The 26,801-nt window shown below is 40.0% G+C and overlaps 1 protein-coding gene across 1 annotated transcript in view; it reads right to left on the bottom strand.

Annotated features, from left to right (window-relative positions):
* Positions 1-229: 229 nt before the first annotated feature.
* The window catches only part of FLT4 (fms related receptor tyrosine kinase 4), a 111,323-nt gene continuing 84,751 nt past the window's right edge, over positions 230-26,801 (bottom strand). Inside the window, exons 16-30 of the mRNA XM_074292345.1 lie at positions 26,585-26,691; positions 23,785-23,920; positions 22,889-22,993; positions 21,648-21,761; positions 18,352-18,440; positions 17,065-17,218; positions 14,420-14,514; positions 12,383-12,505; positions 11,090-11,201; positions 9,214-9,313; positions 9,003-9,108; positions 8,014-8,153; positions 7,006-7,126; positions 3,618-3,703; positions 230-1,971 (exon numbers count right to left, since the gene is read on the bottom strand). Coding sequence (XP_074148446.1) covers positions 1,752-1,971; positions 3,618-3,703; positions 7,006-7,126; positions 8,014-8,153; positions 9,003-9,108; positions 9,214-9,313; positions 11,090-11,201; positions 12,383-12,505; positions 14,420-14,514; positions 17,065-17,218; positions 18,352-18,440; positions 21,648-21,761; positions 22,889-22,993; positions 23,785-23,920; positions 26,585-26,691 — 1,808 coding nt within the window. The 3' untranslated portion in view covers positions 230-1,751. The remainder of the gene's footprint in view (positions 1,972-3,617; positions 3,704-7,005; positions 7,127-8,013; positions 8,154-9,002; positions 9,109-9,213; positions 9,314-11,089; positions 11,202-12,382; positions 12,506-14,419; positions 14,515-17,064; positions 17,219-18,351; positions 18,441-21,647; positions 21,762-22,888; positions 22,994-23,784; positions 23,921-26,584; positions 26,692-26,801) is intronic.

Genomic DNA, 26,801 nt, shown 5'->3' with positions numbered 1-26,801 from the left:
TTGCCTCCATACCATACATTTTTGTGTATGCAAATAGAAGATGAGCTAACAGTATAAAGCAGGGAATATGCCTAGTGTTTTGGAGAAGAATGTTGTGTCACTTTGTGCACAAACCATCATCACCAAACAGAGAAGAGTTGCGTTTCCATTCCAGCAAATTCAAATAGTGATTAAAAAAAATATGACCTGTCAGGCTAATCAGTGTCAAAAATATACAGACAAAGGAGTATAGACTCAGAATAAATGTATTCAATGCATTATAAAGTAAAAATATAATCTGGAGGAAGGTTATCAGATATAACAAAACCCTTAGTTCTATACACAGAAGCCTGTCCTGCAAGCACTTGTTATGACATGGAGAATATGGGAGGGTAAAGGGATTATCTTCTGATAAGGAATGTTCTGGGAGTCCAGGTGGGAAAAGTGTTTATATTCAAGGTCTCTCTGTGAATGTTCCTGATGTGTTTCTGAAAAAGAGATTTTGTGGTGATCTTCTTGGTCCATAAGAAGATGGAGGGGAAAGGAGATAAGAAAGAGGTGGGGGAGAAAAAGGGGAGAGGAGTCTTGATTCTTATGATGTCTCTCAAGTTTCATGGATTTCAGATGACAATATTTCCTCATGAGGGCATCACCTTTCTGAGCACTATTCTGGATGGAGCTCAAGACATCATCCTTTGGGGGCTCTGGGGGTGGGGGCAATCCTTGATTGGGGGCTCTGTGAGTGAGGGATAACTTTGGGAAGTTCTTATTGGCATCCTGACTGCTAGGACAGATTATATTACAACGAATCCTGTTTGAAGTCTCTTGTTGAATTGAACTTTTGTCATATCCAGGATTACTAAATATTTTTTTTTACGTTAGAAATATTTTTTATTGGAAACTTTCATGTTGTAATGGTATTTGATGTTTTGTTTCTGAGTTACAACAGCTGATTGGATTCAGATACGCCTTTCCAGACTCCATTTCTGCTTTGAAGTTCATTGAAAGGAAGCTCTTGGTTGTGGTAAAAACTGTCCCTAAATTTGCACATTTGAAATTCCATCTCTGTGCATGGGATCTGTCTCCTTTTCAGGCAACATTCATGACAAGTTAATGCAGTCTCAATTTAGCTCTTTTTAGTAACAGACTTGTCATTGCCAAGATGATTATTCATGAGGTATGGATAGCCAGTTGTTAGCAGAGAATAGAAAACAAGGGTCTTTTTCTTTCCCAAATCATAAAAATTCCTAATTTGCCATTTTAAGATAGCAATGAAGACATCAGAGTTTCCTCTAAGGCAGTCTCTCCTCATGAGAAGCCCCCTGGGTTACATACAAAAGGATATTATGACGGAGAAGGGTCTGGTGAATTTCTGAAGGGTTGGTTTATTTTATTGGAGTCTAGAAAGGTTCCTGGTCTTCCTTGTTTGCTTGAACACTGTGGTGTCTATTCAGGCTGTGGACATGCTGTGTCAATGCTGCTGTTGTGGAGAGTTTCTGGTATTTGTTTTCTATTTTGCTGAGCAAAAAAAAAAAATAATTTCCAGAGAGATGTAACTGAAAAATCCAAGGATACAGTCCATTAGGAATAAGAAGTTGGGCAATTAACAGGTTTTTCCTCAAACTGCCTCCAAATACTCTTCTCTCTTGTTTCATCTGTTAGGTGGGCAAATAGTTTGATCTTAAGTACTTCCTCTCCTTCCACTGCCATTGATTTTTCTCATCCCCCACCCTCAACATATCCCCAGGTGTCTCTGTGGTCTGATCCTTTCTTTAATACTGATCTGAGAAGAAGGAGGCCTGGAGGACTGGGGGACTAGCTCTCTCTCCTGGAGGGGTAGAGCTGCCATCCTGAGAAGGTTCTGACAGGTCCCCATATTCACTGTTATAAAACGTCTGACCGGCAGCTGGTGTCTGGTAAGACGGCCGACATCTGCCTCTCAGAGCTAAGTGCTCCTCTGTCTGATCCATGTTTCTGCCAGATCCTTTACAGCTAGGAAAAAAGAGAGAAAGAGAAGAGGAGTTTAGGACTTAACTGATTGGTTCAGATTCATCTAAGCTTCTTGGATTCAAAGGGTAAGACACTAAAATGAAGGCTGTGCACTAGAAAAGAATGGTGGAACATACCACACAGCAGGAAAAAAAAAAAGCCTCTGGCTTCTCCCAATCCATTCCTACAGATCTCCCAGTTTAATGTAATCACATTTCTTAAAAATCTGCTCAAAAGCATTTGAAGAAATCCTCTCAAATCCGTCCCTCCACTCCTGGATAAATGGAAGACAGAACAGCTGGAATTCTTGAGCGGTCTCAAAACAAAATATGCCTCAGAGGAATTTAATGAACCCCAAAGGAAAGAGTCTAACATGTTATAGTTAGCAGTATGTTAATCACTCTCTAACAATGGTTCTCAAACATTCGGTCTGAGACCATTCTGCAGTCTTAAAAATTATTGAAGATTCTGAGATTTTATGTGGATACTATCATCTTTACAATACGATAAAGTAAAACTGATTAATGTTTAAAATACTAATCCATTTAAATGTAAACAAAAACCTATTACATGTCAACATAAATAACTTGCTTTTATTTTTAAAAAACTTATTTTCCAAAAACAAAATAAAAATTGTGAAAAAAAAATCTGCTCAAAACCCCAAACTATTTATTGGCTCAAAACCCCAAACTATTTATTGGCTCTCTACTGTGTAAAAGAAAATGATCTAGCTCATTAGCTGGCTTATCTCAGTGGCTTTTTTTTTTTTTTTTTTTTTTTTTTTTTTTTAAGAAACTCTTTAGAAGGTGGTACTATCTTATGTTTATATTGCTTTAATTTCTCATTATTCTCTTTCCTGATCTCCTACGCAGAATCATTTCTTACAATAAAGAATAAAAGAGAAAGGGAAGGAAAAGTTCACTATACATCAAGAGTATTCATGTGATACCTATAATGTTCCATACTCATAGTCCCCCACCTTTGAAAAGAGAATTATATTTTCTCATTTTTCCTCTTATGCCAAGCTTGATCTTTATAAGTAGAGTATGATTTCCCCTTTTTTCTCTTTCCACAGTTGCCATCCCTGAATTTCATAGGATCTTAAATTTAGAGCTAGAAGGAATATTAAAGGCCATTTAATCAATAAGAAAATAGGTCTTAGAAAGGTTAAGTGATATGCTCGGCATCACACAGCTAGTATCTGTTGTCCTGTGTTTTTGTTTTTAAAACAGTATCATATACATTATAGATCAACAAATGTTTTTTGTTGATCTAAGTAATGGGAAAAAATTAATGAAGAGGCTGGAAACAATGAAACACAATTTCTTCTATATGTCAGGGAGGTAGGGGCTACTAGGATAAAATATTGAGTATCTGTAGTAGATGTTTTTGCTTGTTTTTCTTTATCACAGGAAGGGAAAATTGGATCTGCCCAGGGGGAGTGACCATCATGAAAAGACAAAAAGCATGAATATAGCTTAATTAAAAAAATTTAGTTGAGTTGAATTGAGTTACTCTCTTTATATGGACGGAGAGAAAAGCCCCATGTTTGGTGAAAGAGCATCCTTTGTAGTTCAGAGTTGGAAATCTATTACTTACTATGATGTAGACAAAGAAGAACATATCCAGGACTGGTGAATTACAATTACCTGAATTCCCCTTCTTTTCTGTGTCTGTTTTCTATCCTCTCAAATTCTTCAGAGGCCAAGACCATTCCACTATCAGTTTGGTTTTCCTACAGAAAAAGAGAAAGAAAGCTTCATCCTTATAGGTTTTGGTTTGTCTCCTCAATTGACTCTGCATTGAAGTACAAGTGGGGAAGAAATGTAAGGAATGTCTATCCCATGAAAGGATCAAGGAATCAGATCTACACTGGAGGAGCCTCCGAGGCCATCTAATCTAATTCCTTAATTTCATCAATGGGGAAACTGAGGCTCAGGCAATTGTAGTGACATTCCCAAGATCAAAAAGAAAGTGTAAATATCAGAGGTGGTAAATGAGCTCGGGTGCCTTGGGCTCTGCAAACTTGCTTTTTTTTTTATCTTGGGTCAGTAAGTCAATCAATCAGTTATCTAGCATTAAGTACCAAATAAACAGGCACTGTGCTAATTTACAGAGAAAGATAAAAATCAGTGGGCACTCTCAAATGACTCAACCTCAGAAATGTTTTGTTTTTTTTTTTTTAATCAGTATAGGTAGCATAAAAATGTATTATTCTCTGCTTTGCTACTGCTGGAACCTCCTATGTATGTTATTCCCTTATTAGAAAGTGAGCTCTTAGAGATCAGGGTTTGTCTTGATTTTCTATTTTGTATCCTCATCACAGCTCAATGCTCTGACTTAGTAAGTACTTAATTAATGCTTTTTTCTTACTCCTTTCCTCCCCTCCTCCCTCTCTCCTTTCTTTCTCTTGCCTCCCTTCCTCTTTCCCTTGCTTCCTTTTTCCTTCTCTCCCTCTTCTTTCTCTCCTTCCTTCTCTTTCTTCCTTCCTTCTTTCCTTTCATAGACTATTACAAAAGTTTTCTGGTTGTTTTTCTGCTTTTAAGTCAAATATAAAATACTCTATATGGCTTTTAAAGCCCTTCATAATTGGCCCCATCCCACCTTTCCAATCTTCTTGTACCTAATAATACATGAATTTCATGACAGAATGACTGATCTTACTGTTTCTCTCACAAAGCTTGTTACATCACCCAACCTGGGGCGGTCATGGATCCTGGAACCCTCCCCCTCTTCATCTCTGCCTCTCAGATTTCCTGGTTTCCTTCAGATTTCAGCTAAAGTTTCACTTATAGGAAGTTTTTCCTGATCCCTCTTAATGCAAGCGCCTTCCTTCCTTCCCTTCAGATTCACTCCAAATTATTCTGTTTGTAGCCAAACAAAATTTGAAAGTTGTTTCCCCTGTTAGACTATGAGGTTCTTAAGGGCAGGGATTGTCTTAAATTTCTTTGTATCTCGGTTCTGACAAAGGTCTCATTTCCAAAATATATAGAGAACTGACCCTAATTTATAAGAAACCGAACCATTCTCCAATTGATAAATGGTCAAAGGATATGAACAGACAATTCTCAGAGGAAGAAATTGAAACTATATCCAAATGTTCCAATCACTACTGATCAGAGAAATGCAAATTAAGACCACTCTGAGATACCACTACACACCTGTCAGATTGGCTAAGATGACAGGAACAAATAATGACAAATGTTGGAGGGGATGTGGAGAAATTGGGACACTAATACATTGCTGGTGGAGTTGTGAAAGAATCCAGCCATTCTGGAGAGCAATCTGGAATTATGCCCAAAAAGTTATCAAACTGTGCATACCCTTTGACCCAGCAGCGCTACTACTGGGATTATATCCCAAAGAAATACTAAAGAGCGGAAAGAGACATATATGTGCCAAAATGTTTGTGGCAGCTCTTTTTGTTGTAGCTAGAAACTGGAAGATGAATGGATGTCCATCAGTTGGAGAATGGTTGGGTAAATTGTGGTATATGAAGGTTATGGAATATTATTGCTCGGTAAGAAATGACCAGCAGGAGGAATATAGAGAGGCCTGGAGAGACTTAAATCAACTGATGCTGAGTGAAATGAGCAGAACCAGAAGATCACTGTACACTTCAACAACAATACTGTATGAGGATGTATTCTGATGGAAGTGGAAATCTTCAACATAAAGAAGATCCAACTCACTTCCAGTTGATCAATGATGGACAGAGGTAGCTACACCCAGAGAAGAAACACTGGGAAGTGAATGTAAATTGTTAGCACTAATATCTGTCTGCCCAGGTTACATGTACCTTCGGATTCTAATGTTTATTGTGCAACAAGAAAATGATATTCACACACATGTATTGTACCTAGACTATATTGTAACACATGTAAAATGTATGGGATTGCCTGTCATCGGGGGGAAGGAATAGAGGGAGGGGGAGATACTTTGGAAAAATGAATACAAGGGATAATATTATAAAATATATATATATAATAAAAAATTAAAAAAAAAATTTCTTTGTATCTCCAGTGCTTAGAACAGTGCCTGGCACACAGCAATTTAATAAATGCTTGTTGACTTGACTTGAAGTATAAAGGTCTATCAAATCCCAGGTTCCAGGGTAGAATGGTGGTAACACAAGGGAGGGAGTTATTTACAGACTTAGGTCTTATCCCCTAAATGTAGCTAAAGGCCATTTCTGAAACAGCCAGAGATACTATCTGTCAAAATAGGCCATATTTCATTCCTCACAATCATTCTATGCATTAGTAGTATGTATAATTTCTCTCCATTTTACTGAGGAAATGACTTGCCCCTAGCTAATAAGCATTAGCAGACTCCAATTCAGGTCTTCTGATGCCAAGGCCTGGGCTAGCTCCAACTGGATTCTTTGCCTCTCTCATCTCTGTTGCCCTTATTTGTTAATATAGAAATGTTCTTGGCTTTCCCTTTCCCCCTAGTTTAAGAAGGCTGTTAGTCTAGGGATGTAATTCATTGTGGTAGAAGGAAATGGCTTTGTAAGACTGAATTCTAATCTGCATAAACCATTAGACTCTATTCTGGGAGTGTCTGGAATGATATTTGAACTAAAGGCATCCCTTAGAAATGAAGATTAAGACACTTAGTCACTAGTGGACTCCATTAGTGGGTCAGAATGAGATACCCTCTCTACAGGAAGGGAAGTGTTGGAAAAAGCCACAGGAGCAGGTTGAAAGACTGTTGTTTGTTTCCAAGAGGCTGCTTCTGTTGGGGCTCAGAGTACTCCAGAAACACTAAGACAGAGCTGGCAGTATTGACCTTGTAATCCCTGACCCCCACAGCAGGAGGAGGTGCAGGTCTTTTGTAAATAGAAATCACTTTGTATAGCAGGTCTGGGAACTCTGTTGACAGTACTGTTTCCTTGCTGCTGTTTGGAATTTAAATTTTTATTCCAAATTCTGAGACACTTGTTTGCTGGGAAAGGCCTTATCTCTGTTCCAAATAGGCATTTCCTGACCTTTCATAACTCTAGGGCCAATTTCTCTTTCCTCCGCCTTTACTTACCGGATGTGTTTTAGATGATGTATGAGTCATTGGAAATTCTTCAAAGGTTTTTATTCTTGATGGACACCTGATTTGATTCCCTCCGGTCAAACAACTTGGAAATGATACACAATTATAGTATCTGCTTAAAAGAAAAATACATTATCTTGGGCTGAAGATGCTATTGGAAAACCTAAACTGACCACAATACAAAATACATCCCTTAAAGTTCCTATTCTGTTCCTGCTTGTCTGTGGGTAAGCCCCTGGCAGCTAAAGAATTGTACAGCTGGAGGAGGACAAGGGGGCTAGCTGCCTAGAGAGGAATGATAGGGGAATACCTTCCTTGGAGTCATTTTTCCATTCTTACAATTGAAAGCAGAGCATTTCTGCTCCTGGAATAATTTCTCAAGCAAAGAAACTGTGTTCACCATTCTGGCAGGCAGAAGGTTTGAAGGGTGAGGAATGAATGGTGATTTCTTTGGTGGACCTGGAGATATATCTCTGTTGGACTAAGGATGGTCGGGTGGAAGGGACCTTAGAAGCCATCTAATTTAATTTTATATATGAAGATGGACATGTCTTGAGAAAGTTTTCAAATGAGATCTTATTCAAATTTGGATTGAATTAGATGGTCCTTGAGGTCTCTTTCACCTCTAAGATCTTGTGATTCTAAATATAACTTGCCCAAACTTGTAGAGATAACAAGTAGCACAGGGGATGAGATTCTAACTTGTGTCCATTATCTCCAAAGAGCAGAGCTTAAACAGTGCCAAGTATAATAGGAATTTAATATATTCCTATCAACTGACGATTCTTTCCAAGGAGTCCCAATAAGCATGAAAATGAAAAATAATGCACAAACTCCAAATGTTCCTTTATACTTACTGACTAAGCCCTTGGAACTAGAAGCATTCAGTTTTAAAGCCCAGGAAGTTCTGGGATTTTATTAAGCCAAAAGCTGCCTGTTTTTAGACTATTGTTGCAGTTCAGTCCATCCTATTCCCTCATCCCCAGAAAGAGAACTGACCTTGCTGCTAAACTATGGCAATGGAGTCTCAGGTCATATTCTTCTGCATCCAAATTGTGATGGGCAGCAGAAGGCCCCTGAGAGAAGCCGTCATCCTCTGAACTTTGTGAGTCATTTAGGGGAATGTAGTCCTTTCCTTCCTGAAGAGAAAGTATAGGTTTAAGTCAAAGATGTCCAGTGGCTGATGCTAAGTACACTGTTTATGCTGATCCACAGGCCTGCATCTAAGTTGCAAAGCAAATGAAAATCCTAGGCCAACACAATGGAAGGACTCTCAAAAAATTAGCTTGGCTAAGGCTTTTTCAGTGAGAGCTACTGAAACATTCTACTTGCTTACTCTCTACTTCCTTCTGGTCTAACTGCCCCAAACCTGCTGGTGATATCACATTCTTGGGGCTGTTTATTTTGGTCTCTGTAACCCCAGTACCTAGCATAGTGTCCTGCGCAAAGTAGTTGTTAATAAATGTTTGTTGATTGATTTCTGTAATGAGACATTTCATCTATTTAGAGCAAATACTAAGGCTACTTAGCAGCTAACAGGAAAGAGGAAAAAAGTAAAAGCATTTGATGTGATCACTGTATCTTAAAAAAAATAAAGCTACCTTTCTTTCAGATAAAGATAGATTACTTACCATCTCTATATAGGCGATATAGCAGTGAACACATTCATCTATATAACATGAACACATATGCATACACATTCACACAATGACCTAAATATATACTGAATCACTTATATAGTATAACATGCATACATATGCACATTGATCAGCACATATATTCACATAAACACATATACATATATACATGCATACTATACAAATATCCATATATCCCTTGATGGACACATGCGTTCATAGCAACAAACAGTATTTTCTTCCCTCTGAGATGGAAAGAAGTATTAGATGAAAATAGGATTCATCCCAGAAAGTAATACCTGGGCAGGCAGAGTCCATCTGGTCCAGGTATGGGGAAAAACATGCATTTACCTGCTGTACATTTTCCTGAAGTAGATCTCCCAGGATCTCTACGAGGTCAGAGAATGCTGGCCTTTCCTTGGGGTCTCCTGACCAGCAACTCAGCATGATATGGCGGCTGTCAAAGGGAAACCAGACATTTTTCCTATGTTCTTTCCCTTGAATTAGTATAAATTTCTCCAGAAAGCAGAGATAAGCCTTTGAGTGAAGGTGGAAAACTCACATTTCTGCTGTGGCGTACTCTGGAGCCCTCATCCGCGTGCCATCCTTAAGCCTTTGGCAGAATTCTTCATTAATCTGCACACCAGGATAGGGAGAGGCCCCTAGGTGGCCACACACAAAGGTGGTTGGGAATAGCAAGAAATCAGAACATAAGAATAATCTAGAGGGTTTCTCTCTAGGAGAGTGGGAATTAAGTGGTTTTCTTTTCCTCTAGAGGGATTGCTGCCATTCCCTTTTCTTCTTGCCATAGAAACTCCTTCCACCCCACACCAAGTTGCTTCTGTCTCCCAAGCAGCTCTGAGATACCAAGAGAACTCAGACCCACCTCATCACTTGGAGTAACAAGAGACAGACCAGAGAAGTTTGAATTGTTATGTATTTTAACTGCTTATATTTTCTGCCTTTCCTCAGGATTTCAAACTAGACTGCTAAAGTTCATTCATTCAAACCGTGACCTTGGAAAGGCCCTTGGGGACCATGCTTTAATCATGAGATGGCTTTATTACTATAGCATCATTAGTTTTATACAAGTGAAGGCTTGGTCATATGTGAAAATAGTTTGAGCCTTAAGTATTTAAACATTTTCTTTGTAACCCTGTTCATCCTACACTCATAGATTTAGTATTTAGAAATAATTTATTCCAATTGTCTTGTTTCAGAGTTGACGGAATTGAGGACCTGAGGGGTCTTTTGCCCCGGATCACACAGGAAGTAGATGACAAAAGTCTGGGATTCAAATGCTGCCTAAACTTTGGCTTCAAATCCAGAACTATCTATACTTCATCATGCTGCCTTCTAATAATTCTATTAGTTTTTACTCCTACCTTACAAAGGAAAAGGGGCTGGCCAGATTTAAGTTCTAGTATCATAGATTTATAATTGACAGGAATGTAGAATCATAGACCTTAAGGCCACCTAGTTTATCCAGATCCTTCATTTTGTAGAAGAAACTGAGACCCAGAGAAGTAACTAAAGTGATTTTCCCAAGCTCACAAATTTTTTTCCACTTCACCACATATGACCCAGTTCCACCAACATGAAACACTGGGCCAATTGTTTCTCCTCCCTTTGTTTCTCCTTCTCTGTAAAATGAAGGAGTTGGACTAGCTGATCTTCTTCCAGTTTTAACATTCTACTTTCCATATTTTCCCAATGAATGAAGGGTTAAAACTAAGGCCTCAGCCACAGATTCCATGACTGTCATCTGAATTGACGAGGTTAAGCTATATTTGCCTTAAATGTGCTCTGGGTCTCTTATTGTGTGACCCTGGACAGGGAACTTCACCTCTCTCCACCTCAGTTTCCTCATATGTAAAATGAGGATAATAACAGCACTTATATCTCAGGGTTGTTGTTGGGATCAAATGAAATAAATAACCTATATAAAGTGCACTGTGAATCTTAAAGCTCTCCAGAAATGCTGGTTATTATTATAAAAGGCTCAAATTCCTCTTTAATATCAGTGTCCAGGTATGCATGTTGATATGAAGTCCTTTAGTGGACATGTGTGTTGTATACACATATATGTGTCTGTTTATTATGTGTTTGTATAGTGTACATATTGATGTGAATATACATGCTGATCAGTATGCATATGTTACATGTGTCATGTAAGTGGATTAGTATATATACATATATGTCATTGCTATGGATATACATGTATATGTATTCATGCATATAGATGAATGTGTTCATTTCTATGTAGCCTATATAGAGATGGTCAGTAATCTACCTTTATCTAAAAGGAAGATAGTTCTTTTTTTTTTTTTTTCTAAAGGTACAATGATCATATGATTGTGGTCTGAATGAATGAGATTTAGACATAATCTGATCTCTTTATTTAGGACAAGAGTACTTAATGAGCCTTTAGTACTTACCTAAGGAAAAGATCTCCCAGAGCAAGACTCCAAAAGACCAGACATCACTTTGAGTGGTATAGACCTTGTCAAAGATGCTTTCTGGTGCCATCCATTTTAGAGGGAGCCGGGCCTGTGATATAAAGGGACCAACTCTTAAGCAAGCTGGGCTTAAACTTGTAAATTCAAAAGGGAGCAGAGGGGCATAATCACATTCTTCTGAGTGATGCAAAAGTTAAGAGTGGGATATTCTCCACATCTCTCAATATATCCCAATAATTCCCTTATCACCTCTCACAACAGCCACAAAAGCCTCTTAATTGCTCTCCATCTCGAAAGACCCTCCCTTCTCCATTTCACTACTTAGTTATCCAAATTACCTGAAGCATGACTCTGGTCATGTTGCCTCTATCTTCTCTCTTCCCTACTCTCATAAACTCGTGACCTCCTATTGCTGCTAGGATCAAATATAAGCTCTTCTGGTTGGTGTTTAAATTTCTTCATGGTCCTACCATTTCAACTATATTATATAATTTTACTCTGTGTGACCTCTGTAGTGTAGCCGTTCTGACTAATTTTCTCATACACAATGCCTAATCTCCTGACTGTGCTTTTTGCCTTGGCTGTGCCCATACTCAGGATGCTTTCCCTCCTCACTCTGCCTTTTCAAATGCACCAATCCACTTAAGATCCTCCAAGTCTCAAGCACTCCCTTTTACACAAAGCCTTTCCAGTCCCTCAGTCTCTGTTATCTTCCCCCACAAGGTTACCCTATATTTCTTCTTTATGTGTTTTGTACATATCTATCTGTATGTAGACATATAATCAATATCTATATAAAACAGGTATCTATATGTAAATATTTATATATGGGCATATAATGGGCATCCATTACACTTCTTGAAGGCAGAGATTGTTTCATGTTGATTTGTGTATCTTCAGTACTTAGCTCAGAGCCTGGCAAATGGTAGAAACTTACTAAATGCTTGTTGATTGATTGTTTCTAATTAAAAATCAAACTTATTCAATAGTGAGCCTAAATAGCTGTCCTCTTCCAGGTGGAGCCTGCTTCCTCCTTTGCCCTTTTGACACTATTGTTCACACTGTTATCTGTATTGCTTCTTTTCCTCAAGGGGCCAGCAGTGCTCCTAGTCAGGTACAGAGAAGGTGAGATGGGCTCCAATCTTCTCCCAGTTTTGTCCTACAGGGAATCAGGCCTTCATGCATTCCCAACTTTTGTGTGCCCTCCAGGCTGTGTTGCAAAGCCTGACCTTATTATCTTTGGATCTGTTGGACCCCAAGCTTCATACTCACACTGCCCTTCCTGACATAATCGGGGTCTTTGTAGATGTCCCGGGCCAGTCCAAAGTCACAGATCTTCACCACGTTGTTCTCTGACAACAAGATGTTTCGAGCAGCCAAGTCTCTATGAATGCACTGGGGAAAGGAAAGGAGAGTGAGACATCAGACAGACTCTCTGGCCAATTAAGATTTCTTGATGGTGCGTGGAATTAGTCATAGCTTGCTCACTGCACAGAGGAAGCTGGCAGACAAAACTCAGGGGATTTTTATATTTGGGAGCCCATATATCAACTGTCTGAGTCCATTAAGTGTTTTCCCAACATTTATGACCAAACCAACCTCCAACATAGCTCAGGTTATGCATATATGCACTTGTAAAAGCCAGTTGTCCTTTCCTTACATCATAAACTTGTTCTGTGACATTGGGACAGAAAATGTAGGAGTGGGAGGGAGAGAAAAGGAAAGGGGGGAGGTTTCTTGGAAACACTATCATAAATGGCTGATCAGCTCCATTTTATAATATTTTAGTAGACTTCAATGTTAAATCATAGCAAACAGTTATAATTTACCAGTCATGTTACTACAAAAGGCTGTAGGTTTAGGCAATGTCATAGAGAGTATTCTAGGCTGGGCTATTGGCTGACATAGGAGTTGTGAGGTTGAATAATGATGTTGTATTCAGCTTGTTGTACTTCATAGTGCCTCTCATTTCACTGCCCATTCTTATTTTTACCAGACAGCACACCAGGGGAATATGTGGAATTCAAACCAATCAGCGAGTACTTATTAGCCTATTTGCCTTTAAAGGCTAGCCTAGGGAAAACGATGAAGTTGATATATTAAGCATTGGTTTTGGATCATCTCCGATTTTAGTTTATTGGTGTCACCTTAATTACTTTGGAGAAGGAAAGTAACTGTTCTAACAGCAAAGGCTTTGTACTCAGAACTGCTTCATGCACTATTCTGGCAATAGCTTTCTATTTCCAAATAAAAAGCTGAATTTTTCTCCTGGAGGAGGTGGCACAGGCCTGCAGTCAAGAAGACATAGCTTCAGATATGACCTCAGACATTGACTGTGTGACCCAGGGCAAGTCACTTAATCTCTTTGCCTCAGTTTCTTCATCTGTAAAATGGGAATAAGGGTTGTTGTGAGGATAAATTGAAATATTTGTAAACTGCCTATACAGTGGTGAATACTTAATAAAAAACTTTTTGAAACCCTTATTTTTATTTCTGATTTGCCTACAAGGTCACATGAGTGAGTAGCAAAGCCAGAATTCAAATCTTAAGTTTTCTAATTTCAAATACTCTGCTTTTTTCTATCAGTCACACTTCTACACTATATTGCTTGAAGGAGGATCAAGTTCATAGCCCAGATCTACTCTGGGAGATTTTCCCTGTGCAAGTGCTAAGGGTAATCCAGAGCCTCACTGGTTGACTGTGATCTTGGACACTCCCCAGAGCCTTAGTTTTCCTATCTCTAAAAATAAAGATAATATTTATCCTGTGTCCCACAGAGGACTACTGTGAGGACAATGAAAACCAACTAATTTGTTCAGGAAAAAAAGTAGATAGAATCTATCTGACATTAAAATACCATGAAAATACAGCAAAATGATATCACAGTGAACAATTAGGTCCTTAGAGTGATATCATGATTGTCATTTTGTATGATGAGTATTAGTTCTGCAGTCAAAGAATCAAGGTTTAAATACTTCTTCCTTCTTAGTGGGTCACTTGATACCTTTGGGCTTCCTTCTCTTTATCCCTAACATAGGAGGTTGGACAAGAGTCTTTGGGACCATTCTAGCTTGATCAGTGAGCAGCAGAAAAGCATCCCTGTGGGACTTCATCTGGTATTCTATTTTAAGGATGTGGTAGTAAAACGAAACAAGATGAAATAATGTTAAGTGGGGTATGCCCACAAAATGGAAGTGTTTGTTGTCATAATTCTTGTTGCTCTTTGCCTGTTTGTTCAGAGAATCCCAAATGCTTTTCAGGAGACAGCCTCTTTTAGAGGGGTCAGCATAGCTTCTACCCTTTTCTCACCTTTCTTGAAGCAAGGAACTCCATCCCTCGGGCCACCTGGAAGCTGTAGCAGATCAGGTCTTCCATGGTCAGAGGACTTTGCCACAGGTCATCCTCTGCCCAAAGAAACCAGGAGAAACATGCATTTGAAACCTAGTCTGAAATCACTGGGGTTTGCCTAGAACAGGCTTGTTCTCTTCAGCTCAACCTCCATGAACAAAGAAGGAATGATTAAATTTTCTGAGATGTGGGAGATTGGGCTTCTCCTTCTCTATTTGAAAAATTTGAATTAATTCACTTAGATTGAGGGAGATCATGCATTTCCAGGGGAAACCAAGATGGAATTCTTATCCCCTCTAGCTGTTAGTCCCTTCACATCTCCTATCTCTCTTTGTATCTACAGAGTGACTTAGTACTGTTTTAAGCTTTAATAACTGCAAAAGTCTAAATGCTACAAACTTACCAAAATTACCATTAAAATTTATTTAAATTTCTTTTATGCTGATTTTGTTGTATGAATTTCAAATAATGCATTTTTAATTTTAGTTTTTCATTTCATTCCCTCTTATGGCCAGGATCTTAAGGTCTAGGATTACAAATGCAGTTCTTTCTAATCACTTAAGTAGTAGCTGATAAAAGTTTGAAATCTGACTAAGAATGAATAGCACAAGACAGTGATTGAATTGAATTTTATTAAGAAACATATCAATATTTAAAAAAACAAATAATCTTTCAAAATTTTTTGTAAATTTATAACATATTTCTGAAGTTGTTAAAGTTTAAAATACCAATAAAACTTTTAAGACACTCTATTCATTCGTTCCTTTTCCCTTCTTCCCTCTCCATCTCTGTCTCTCTCTATGTGTATGTGTGTCTTTCTCTACCTTTCTCTGTTTCTATCTCCCCACTCTCTGTCTCTCTCCACCCCCATCTGTTTCTGTCTGTTTCTCTCTCTCTCTTTGTCTTTGTCTCAGTCTGTCTCCTACAGATAGTCCTCACAGACTGTAAAAGGAGGCTATTTCAACTTTTGTCTTGTATTTCCAGGACCTGACTAGCTAGTACTAATGAATGCTTATTGTTTGACTGACTGATTGCTTGATTGATTAAATACTTCTGGGAATTGTTAGAATAGTTGTAAGACTCAAAATTTTTTGAATTTCCATCGGGATAGTTTCAGATGATCAGCATGGATTGTGGCGTGGGTGTTCCTGCTTTTCTAAGGGGGGGGGGACAGTCATGGCACAAGCACTATGTCATGTGAAAAATGTACTGGATTTCGAATCCAAGGAAAAATCACGTCTCTAAGCTCTTCAGCTCTAAAATAAGTCTGTTGGTGTAAATGGCCTTTAAGGCCAATTGATGGATATCTATTCATTTTCCAATTCTTTCTTACCACAGAAAGAGCTGCTACAAACATTTTTGCACGTGTGAATCCTTTTCCCTTCTTTATTATTTCCTTGGGATACAGACCCAGTAGTGGCACTGCTGGGTCAAAGGATATGCACAGTTTGATAGTCCTTTGGGCATAGTTTTGCAGATTGCTCTCCAGAATGGTTGGATAATTTTACAACTCCACCAACAATATATTAATGACCTAATTTTCCCACATCCCCTCTAACATTTTTTCATTATCTTTTCCTGTCACCTTAGCCAATCTAAGAGGTATGAGATGGTATCTACAATTGTTTTAATTTGCATTTCTCTAATCAATAGTGATTTAGAGCATTTTTTCATATGACTGTAGATGGTTTTAATTTCATCATCTGAAAATTGTCTACTCATGTCCTTTGACCATTTATCAATTGGGGAATGGCTTGAATTCTTATAAATTTGGTACATTTCTTTATATATTTTAGAAATGAGACCTTTATCAGTAACACTTGATGTTAAGATTTTTTCCCCCTGATTTTTCATCTTGTTTCTGTTGGTTTTGTTTGTGCAAAAACTTTTCAATTTAATATGATCAAAGTTGCCCATTTTGCCTTTCATAATGTTCTCTAGTTCTTCTTTGGTCATAAATTCCTTCTTTCTCCAAATTATACCCTGTTCTCTTAATTTTTTTATGGTATCATCCTTCATGACCAAATCATGTATCCCACCACAACTTTTAATTACAAAAAGGCTGAGTCCATGAATTATTTTTGGCAATGTTTCCAAGGGGTGCATATCTCTGAAGCCAAACATTTTTCTTATTGTAGGAAATATGGTTCAACCATGGTGACCCTTACTGGTCATTCATCTATGATAACCCATTCCTGATTATCTTTTCATTAGGTTGAATACCTTTGGAGTCATTGTGTATTTTGAGAGGATAACAAAACCATAGATTTAGAGCTAGGAAGGACTTTGGAAGTCACTTAGTCCAGCTGCCTCTTTTTATAGATGAAGAAATCATGGCCCAGAGAAGTTGAATAGCACAAGTAATAAATGGCAGAGTTGGAATTAAAATCTTTCAGATCCTACATACCACAGGACAAGAAATCAGTAGGTCCCCTTATCCCTAAAGATTTGCCCGTTTTTTGGATTGTAGTCCTCTCTGTTCTTGTCACTGTGCCTGCTTTTTCCTCCAGATCCAGGGACAGAACAGCAGTCATCATGCTGATGATCTTGGAACTGTGGGCCAGGGAAACTAAAATGGTAGAATTCAGAAAAACCAGCTTCCTTACCATCTTGGATAGGCTGGGCCCGGGAAGCAAGGCCTTTCCCCAGCAGAAAACGAGTGAAGATTGCACTGTCACTGGTCCCTGTCCTACTCCTTCTGTCTGCCTTCACAGCTTCCACCATGGAACGGACTTGGTTTCTAAGCCTGGGGGACTTTTCCTGGGGAAACAACAGAGGTGTAAGTGAGTCATACAGCTCAGAAACTTGAAGCTCTCAGTTTCCTTCTGCAGTAAGGGATGCTAAGGACCTCATGAAATTTATTTTCCTGAAGAAAGTTCTAGCCTCCTTCATAACTCCTCCTGGGCAAAGGGAAGAGGGAGTTGACCCTTGGTAAGGAGTTGGGAAAACAGGGTCTCTGCACACAGACTGCATGTGTGTAAGGGAAAGGAGCTGAATGAATACACCTGAAGTTGAACCAAAAGTGCTCCTGAGGCCATCTCCAATCCTACTTTCTGTCCTACCCTTCCCACAGATCAATACCCTTTGGGACTCTGTGTCAGGACAAGGCTGTGCACTATAGTGAGATCCAGCTCCATAGTAAGTGTAGAGCCCCAGAGCCCCAGCATCTTTATATTTATTTGAAGCTCTATCTACCTCCAAAAGAAAATAGACACTACTCTCTAAAGCTGGTTCTAGGGTTATAGCCACTAAATCCCAGACTCTTACAGTCAGAAGAGGCTGAAGATCCATCAAATGCAACCTCAACATGAATAGGAGTCCTTACTAAATGGCCATCTAGTCACTGTTTGGAGAAACTGACCTGACCTGACCTGACCGTCTAGCACCAGCTTTTAGAAAGCTTACTCTGGTAAGGAGTTTTTATTTCTTTTGAAATCTTCATTTCTTAAACCTTTCCCCCTCACTTTCTACCTTCCAATTGCTCCCAACGTTGCCCTTATGGGTCAAAAAGAATTTTATTTTATTTTTTCCATAGTAGCTCTTCAAATACTTGAAGAAAGTGATCATGCTTTTCCTCTCTCAGCTTCTGAAAGCTAAATATTTCCTATTCCTTCATCTGATCTTTATATAGTTTGGATTTAAGTTCTTTCATCATGTTGGTCACTCTTTTCTGGGACTCTTCCAGGGCCTACATATATTAAGAACAACCTGAGAGCAAAGAGACAAAGAAGTCTCTGGAGATCATTTAAACATTGCCATTTGTTGATTCCATTTTGAAAGCTCATTTATCATGGTTCAGTGGCCTCATGATAGATTATACAAGAATACGACATTGAGGGGCAACCAGAGCCAGAGAAGTTGCCCTCAGACACTCCTTGAGTGAAACTACTTACTCTGTAAGGACTGAAGTCTTCTCTCTTGGTCCGAAGGTAGTTGGAAAGATTCCCATATTTGCAGAATTCCACAATAACCATAAGAGGGCCTAAAAGAGAGACAGAGAAAGAGATAAAGAAGAAGGATCACTGTGAGAGGCCTAGAAAAGGAAAAGAATCTATAAATGGCCAGGGACATACAGACAAATTATAGTTACTATACTGCAGTAATTAATAATAATAATAATGTGGGGAAGCTAGGGGGCACAGTAGATAGAAGAATGGCCCTGGAGTCAGGAGGACCAGAATTCAAATCCAGCTTTAGATACTCAACAGCTATTATATATGTGATCTTGGGCAAGTCACTTAACCCTGATTGCTTCACCAAAACTCAAATCAAAGCAAATCAAAAAATCTGCAATACTAATAATGTTATCCCACTCGCTTCCTAGGTCTGTGGACATTTCCATTTCCTGAAGCATAGCTTAGAGACAGAGCATTGTTGGAGAGGAATGTGACTTCTGATTGAGCCATTTCTGTTGTAAGTGTGTGTAGAGAGACTTTGGGAAAAAAGGGAGGGAATTGGAGAATGGAATTAAAGACACTGATGGAGAGAAGTCTTGAGCTTTTGAATAGCTTATGGGAGTTCCGAGAGCTGCAGACATAGAGGGGAGCCTGGCCCCCAATCTCTTGCTTTCCAGCTGCTATAACCCTAGACACTGCCAAGAGTACATTTCCCTAGAGAGGTTGTTGTCGCTTTGAACCCAGATTTTTATCTTGTTCCTCAATTGAAGAGCTCATTATTCTTTTGTCTATTTTATCCACCCAAACATGTATAACCACCCCGATTTCTGTTTCATTCTTATTTTGATAAGGGGATTTAATAACTATTTGTTATTTTTGCCCCAAGTTTGGTAGAGTAAGTCAGACTGGTGAATGGTCACTCTCCTGGTCTAGAGGAGTCTATTTCCCACTCAGAGGAACTTAGGGCAAGTGGTGCTATTCTAAACCCCCAAAGAATTGTACCCCTATGCTATATGACTATGGTAGATAGCTCTAATACCTCTCTTGGGGAGAGAGTTCCCAGACACAGTTTTTCTCTTGCCCCTCACAATGGTCTTCCTTGCAGACAAGGGAGGCCAAATCTCAGCTCAGAGAGTTATCTGTGCCACAGGTAGGCCATGCATGTGTATATTAGGCAGCAATAATAACTAGTATTTATATAGTGCTTTAAGGTTTGCAAAGAGCTTCACAAATAATCTCATTTCATCCTCATAAGAACTCTGGGGAATAGATGCTATTATCATTTCCATTTTTTTTTTAATTTGGAAACTGAGCCAAACAGTTGAGACTGTTTTTGAACCAAGTCTTCCTGACTTTGAGTACAGTGCTCTATCCACTGCCTCACTTACCTGGTAAGTCCATGCACCATCTAGTGTATATTACTTATGGATTAAGAAATTAAATCCAGAGTCTGGCTACACTAACAATAGTTCACAGTTATATAGCATTTCAAGGTTGGCAAATTTATATACTATTTATGCACATTTTTTCATTTGAACTATTAGATCTATGTTATTATCAGCCCCATTTTGTACGTAAGGAAACTCAGAGAAACATCATGATTTGCCAAGTGTCTGACAAGAAATTTGAATTTGAATCCAAATTTTTTTTTCTTGTTCAGTATTTCCATCCTTTAAGCTAGTGACTATTGGTCCACCTCGTCTGTGACTGCTGAGATTAGAATTATCATGTGCCACTCAAATTTATTGAAAGCTAAGGGAGGTAATAATACTAGCTAACATTTAGAGAGTGCTTTAAGGTTTGCGAACTATTTACATTTATCATCCCATTTGATTCTCATAACCCACCTGGAAGATAGGTGCTATAAATATTTCCATTTTTTTTTTTTTTTACAAATGAGGAAACTGAAACTAAGAGTTTAAGTCTAGCAAGATTCAAAGTCATATCTTTCTGACTCCAAGACTACACTGGATGTGATGGAGTAGCTGGAAGTCTGCACTGCCTCAAGTGCAGTCCTGTACTGCAGCTATCTGACATTTTACTGAAGAAACAGAGCTCGTCTGGGACAAAGCAGATGATGTGTGGAGATCTTGCCCATACCCCTGCATCAGAATTATATTCCCTGAGGGATGGAACATAAAAGTGCTCATGAGTTCTTAGAATAATAAAGAAAAGATTATTCTATTCAGTCTGAAAATGAGATTAGGCTATGGCAAAAGATATGAGTGTTGACGATATGAGAATATAGTTTGCTCTCAAATCTTGTTTTGCTTAATGGTTGTTTCTATAAACTATCAAAATTTAAAGCTTCTCAAATCTTCAACTTCTTCTAATTTCCTGCTTCTTTCCCTGTTATCTACAAACTTAGCTAGGTCCCTCACCTCTTTACAAAATAATCATTTGACCCAACCATTCCCTCATATTGTTGTCCTATATCTATTTCATTTCATAGTCAAACTTCTAGAAAAAATGGTCCATGTTTGTTGCCTCCACTATTTATTTTATACAGAATGTGTATATATATATATATTTATAAGTATTCATCTTCTCTCTAATAGAATAATGATAATTACTATTTATAGTAGTACTTTGAAGTTTGCAAAATGGTTTGTGTACATTATCTAATTTTAATAGACCCAAAGCCCCTGGAGATCAGAGACTTCTCCTTTTTGTCTTGGTATCCCCAGTGCCTAGTATAATGCCTGGCATGTGACAGATGCTTAATGAATGTTTGTGGATGGATTGTTAACTTGCTCACTGAAGGTAACTTTATCCTTTGGTTGCTTTGCTGAGTCACACTTATTTGCTACTTCCTAGTGGCAGTGAAGAAGAGCACAATGTCACAAGTAAGACAGAGAAGAGAAATAAAGGAATCTTTCCCAACTTGCACAGTCTCAGCTCAGGACTGCAGTTGAGACATAGGAATTTGCAGCCAAAGGTCTGTAACATGACTCATTCATCAAAGAAATGCAACTGAACTAAAATTTTGTCTAGAGCATATTGATACCTTCAGTGAAAACAGGTACCACTGTACCCACCAGGGTGGGAATCCAGTTTCTCCTTCATATCTGCCATCCTTTAAATTTTTCCCCCTCCATGTCTGGCTCACACCCCAAATTCCTCTTTCTCTATGTCTGCTACTTTCCCTTCCCCGAAGTCCCCCCTCCTTCAGGTACTTCCTCCCCTCCAAGTCATCCTCTGCAGGTCTGGCCCTACTCTCTCAATGCAGTCCACTCCTTATCTGGCACTCCCTTCCTCCCCCATTTCAAATGGCTCCACCCCCCAGCACTAACCATTGGGCTTGGTGCAGGCACCCAGGAGATTGACCACATTGAGATGGTTTCCGATGTGTATCAGAATCTTCAGCTCTGACATCAGTGCTTTGTGTTCACTGGCAGTAGCCCCCTCTGGAAAGAAACAGCATGGTGTTGAAGGCTTCCCTAACCCAGGTGTGTGTATAGTCTTCGCAGGGCTCCTCAGTGGCCAAGCCCTGCCATTGATGGCCTTGGCCCAGTCCCACTGAGAAAATCAGGTCTTACATCATTCATTTCTCTTCAGAAAGACTGGCTCCCTTCTCTTTGGTCAGGCAGGGGCAGTAGAGCTGGCCTAAGGGACTCTCTTGCAGGGGCTCCTAGAATCTTCCATCAAGACTCTAAGACAGGGGCTCTATCTGTCTCAGACACTGGAGAGTCAGTGGTGTGCTGGGCAGGCAAAGGCAGAAACTGACTACTTTCTTGCCCCTACTTCCTACTTGTGTGTAAAACGCTTCCTGTACATCTGCCCTGCCTCCCTCCATCCCTCAGCTGTGTGAAAATAAGGACCGTGCACCCTCAGGGACCTTTGTGTTCAGGATCTGTCCCAGTTGTGCTTCACCTGTGTGTCCCCTCCCTCCTTCCCACACAGGATCACCACCTGGCAACCCTGGTTCAGAAGGAAGAACATTAACTCTGGAGTCAGAGTCCTGCCGCAGGCCCTCAGAACCTGTGGGATCTTGGGCTGATCACTTAGACTTCTTTGCACCTCATGTCCCTCATCTGTAAAATGAAAGGACTGGACCAGATGAGTGATGAGGTCACTTCTAGCTCTAGACCTTTACACGGGAGTCTGTACAGGCCCACAGGACACTCTGCCTCTGGGGCAGACTTTTTGGTGAAACACAAACAAAGCCTTATTTCTCAGAGAGCTCCAGTCTTTCTTTCTTTTCAAAGCATCACAGTCCAAGGGCCATTATCTTTGTTAAGATCTCATATTTAGACGGTATTTTAAGGTTTCTGAAAATTCAAGACTTTTTTTTACTGTCAGGTTTGCAAAATACTGTTTTATTTGATCCTCAAAACAGCAAGGTGTATTATTATTCCCATTTTACAAATGAAGGAAACTGAGACTGAGGGATTGTGACTTATCCAGGCCAATATCTGAGGTGACATTCGAATACAGGTTCCTCTGATTTCTAATACTCGCTACTTTCCCACGATCTTCAGAGCAAGAATAAAGACTGTCTGCCCTCCCATTTGACCCCCAGTGGCCAGCTTACCTTTCAGCATTTTGACTGCCACCTTATCACAGCTGTTGCCCTTGTTGATACCAAAGGCAGAGGCTTCAACCACCTTTCCAAAGGCTCCGTGCCCTAGGACTCTTCCTGTTGGGCAAAAGGAGAGAGGGAGAAGGGAAAGGAAGGGGAGAAGAAAGGAATGGGTCATAGTTGCTGTACGTGAATAGAGAGGAGCAGTGAGGGGAAACAGCTTTGGTTATTGGGCATAGTGGGGTGGCAGGGAGGGGAAACAATAGGGCAGGATGGTAGAGTGCAGGCATGGGAGTCCAGGGCCAGAAGGACTGCGGGATGCTGACTCAGCCATGGCGTGCCTGCCACAATATGAAGAAGGCAGAGCCAAAAACTCAGACGAACTGTGGCCAAAACAGGAAGGGACTGGGAGTGAAAGAGAAGGACCAAAGCAGAAGAGGACAAGAGGGAAGAGGAAGGAGCCAGCATCCTCTCTCTCCAGGTGCTCACAGCCCTTCCCTAGCTAAAAGCAGGAATGAAGGCAGGAAATAACTCATGGGGTTCTGCAGATCCACCGGACCCCTAGGGGGCATGGGAAAGGGGAGCTCTGTGCCTGGGGGACTAGGGGTCACAGGCCCGGATGGGTGGGTCAGGATGAGGGGACAGATGTGTCTGTATTTCCGGGATGAGCTTTAGGAATGGAAGGAATTTTACATGTCCCCAAGCAGGTGTGTAGGATGAGGATCCAAACTCTTTCCCCATCCGCTTCCCACAAGTCCATTGCACTGATCTCTCTTTCCTCTTCCCCATAAAGAGCCTCCAAGCTAGCACTATTTCACAAGCCACATATTTCCCAGTGATTTTCCCACCCATTTCAGAGCACTGAGTTCCCAGGGACTAACAAGATCCACACAATTCCCTTGTCTCACCCAGATGGAGCCGCTCTCGGGGAAACTCCCATTTGCTGGAATCATAGGGCAAGTATTCACACTGGTCCTCCAGGGCTACCTCGCCTGGGTCCATGATGATAGACAGGTATCCAGTCTTGATGTCTGCATGGGCAGGCTTCAGGAAATAGGGAAAGGGGACAGGGGTGGAGTTAAAATTTCTCTTCTCCCCAAAGTTGACCTCTTCTAACATTTCAAATTGGATTCATGAAAACATAGCCTTGTCAAAATAACATCTTGAGGAGGTCATAGACATAATTTGCATATTAGATGACCAAGACAGTAGAAAAAATATTTGCTTTGGAATTAAAAGACCTGGATTCAAATCTCACTTCCGATGTTCATTACCTGGGTTATCTTGGTCAAGCCACTTAACTCCCTTGGACCTCAGTTTTCTGGGCCATAAAATGAGGGTATGACATGAGATGACCTCTAAGATCCCTTTCAACTCTAAATCTATGAGCCTATGGATACTCTCTTCCTTCTCGAATTCTTTATGTTTAAGGCCCAGTGCTGGATTCTCTTGGGGAAATTCCATGGAAGAAGGAGATGGTGAGGTCCACTCCTATGAAGGGGCTCATAGAATGATAAGGATGGATACTAAAAACTCACATGAGATCACTGATATGAGTCTCAGATTGCTTGAAGGAAGGAGAGAAAGCAAGGAGCATGTCAAAAAGGAGTCTCAGGAATAGTATCTAACTTGGGCCTTGAGGACCTCAGAAGCAGAGGAGCTGGTTGGTGGAACTAGGCTGGGGGGGATGCAGAGGGGAGAGATATCTTGACAGAAGAAATATGATGATCAAAAAAAGCAGGGAATGTTTAGGGAATGACTGTGTCTTCAGTTTGGCTAAAGCTGTTATTGTTTGTCTTTCATTCTCAAAAAGGACCATGACATTAGGGATGTGATGCTCTGATGTGCAAGTGAATTGGATTTAAGTGAGGGAGAGCTGTGCTAGGTATCCTGCTTCACTCTCCCCTCTGGACCCACCTTGGTCTGGGGGCCAGATATAGATCAGGATGACTAGAGATTGCAGTGAGAGACTTTGGCCTTTTAAAACTAGGTTCTTTAACAGTTCTGTTTTACAAGGCAATGTCTATTCAGTGATTAAGGCTAGGTAAGATATGAAGCAAAAAATGGCCTCCAAAAAAAAAAAAATCAATCAGGCAGGAGAAGGCCCTCAGGGTTTCTGGCCAAAACAGAAAAAATTGCTATTTACATTTATATTACATTTACTATGAGTCACTCATATAGGTTATATGAAGTAATAAGTTAATCCAGGGATCAGACTTTGGAAATCAGGCTAAGGTGTTACACCAGTAGGGTATAATGTATAGGGTAGTCAACCTTGGAGTCAAGAACACCACAGTTCAAATCCTATTATAGGCAATATATCTATATCTATTTGTTCTCAAGTAAAAGTTCTGATTACCTGCCCTTATTACTGCTCTGAAAAAAATTTTTTTTTGCTTGGTTCCAAAAAGCAGAGTTGGGAGAAATAGGGGGAAGTTATATCAGAGTAACTTTCACAGAGCCATAGATCTAAAAGGTGAGTTCAAATATGGCCTCAGACATTTACTGGCTATGTGACCCTGGGCAAGTTATCTGACTCTGTTTGTCTCAGTTTCCTTAGCTGTAAAATGAGCTGGAGAAGGAAATGGCAAACCACTGCAATATTTGCCAAGAAAACTCAAATGGGGTCACGAAGTCAGACTTGACTGAAATGAGTCAACAACAACAACAAAGAGATCCTCTTGTTCAGCCTCTTCATTTTGTAGATAAGAAAAATGAGATCCAGAATGACTTGTTCAAGATCATTCAGGTTGTCAATATCATAGCTGGTGTCTAGAGCTAGGTCATCTGAAGGATGAAAGATTTTCTCCTGAAAGTTGGAGAATCTTGGAAAGGAAAAGAAAGGAAAGAATTCTGCCCTATTTATAGGATCTGTCTGAAGGCTTCTATCTACCTATATGAGAGAGGAGAGAGAATGAGAGAGAGAGAGAGACAGAGACAGAGACAGAGAGAGAGAGAGAGACAGAGAGATAGAGAGAGAGAGAAGAGGAAAGAGGATAGAGGGGGAGTGAAAGAGGGAGAGAAGGAAAGAAGGGGGGAGGGAGAGAGAAAGAGAAGGAGAGAGAAAGAAGGACAGAGAAAAGGGAGAAAGGGGGGGGAAGAAGAGAGAACAAGACAAAGAATGAGAAAATGAGAGAGATTAAAGAGAGAAAAATGAGAATGAGAGAAAGAATGAGAGAGGGGGGTAAGGAGAATTAATTACTAGAGAAAAGAGCTTGACAAGGTAAGAAAAGGGGGTAAACTTCAAAGAAAACAGATTCAATGATATTAATAAAAGAACGATGGGTGGTCGGTCAGCACATAGAAGGCTCAGGGATAGGCAGGCAGAAGTGAATGGTTTAGAAACAAAGACTAATAGTTCCTCTATCTCTGGTAGTATGCTCCTATCTTGGCTAGTCTCATCTACTTCCAGTATCAAGAGAAAATAATCAGTCAACAAATATTTGTAGATTTTCTGCTTCGTGCCAGGTACTGTACTGGGTGTTGGAAATACAAAAATAAAGATGAGATAGTTCCACATCTCAAGAAGCTTCCATTCTATTGTCAGGAGGCAGTGAGGTCTGCAGAACAAGGGCTAGAGGGCATCTGGCATGTTCTCTCTGCTACATCCTGGGCTTCCTTCCAAACTGAGTAGCCTCTCAGCAGAGGTAGGAGTGGCTGGGCAGAGGCAGGATTGGGAGGGGGGGTCCTGGTTTGCTTTAGACTCACCCGCTTCATATTGCAGAAGATGAGGATGAGGAGGATCCAGAAAAACACAGCAATAACCCCGGTGCCAATGAGGATGACAATCTCCATACTGCCTTTGTCTTCGGATCCTAGGAAGTGAGGAAGAAAGGGAAAGGTCAGTGCTAACCCACTGTCAGGGGTAGACTCTGGGGTATGTCCATGAAATAAGAGTGAGGATTCTTGGAGCCTTATCTTTTTT

Source organism: Sminthopsis crassicaudata, chromosome 2 (assembly GCF_048593235.1).
Source record: "Sminthopsis crassicaudata isolate SCR6 chromosome 2, ASM4859323v1, whole genome shotgun sequence".
In the NCBI taxonomy this organism is placed as follows: domain Eukaryota; kingdom Metazoa; phylum Chordata; class Mammalia; order Dasyuromorphia; family Dasyuridae; genus Sminthopsis; species Sminthopsis crassicaudata.
Note: the sequence above shows the minus strand (reverse complement) of the source record. Positions and strands in the feature narration are given on the sequence as shown.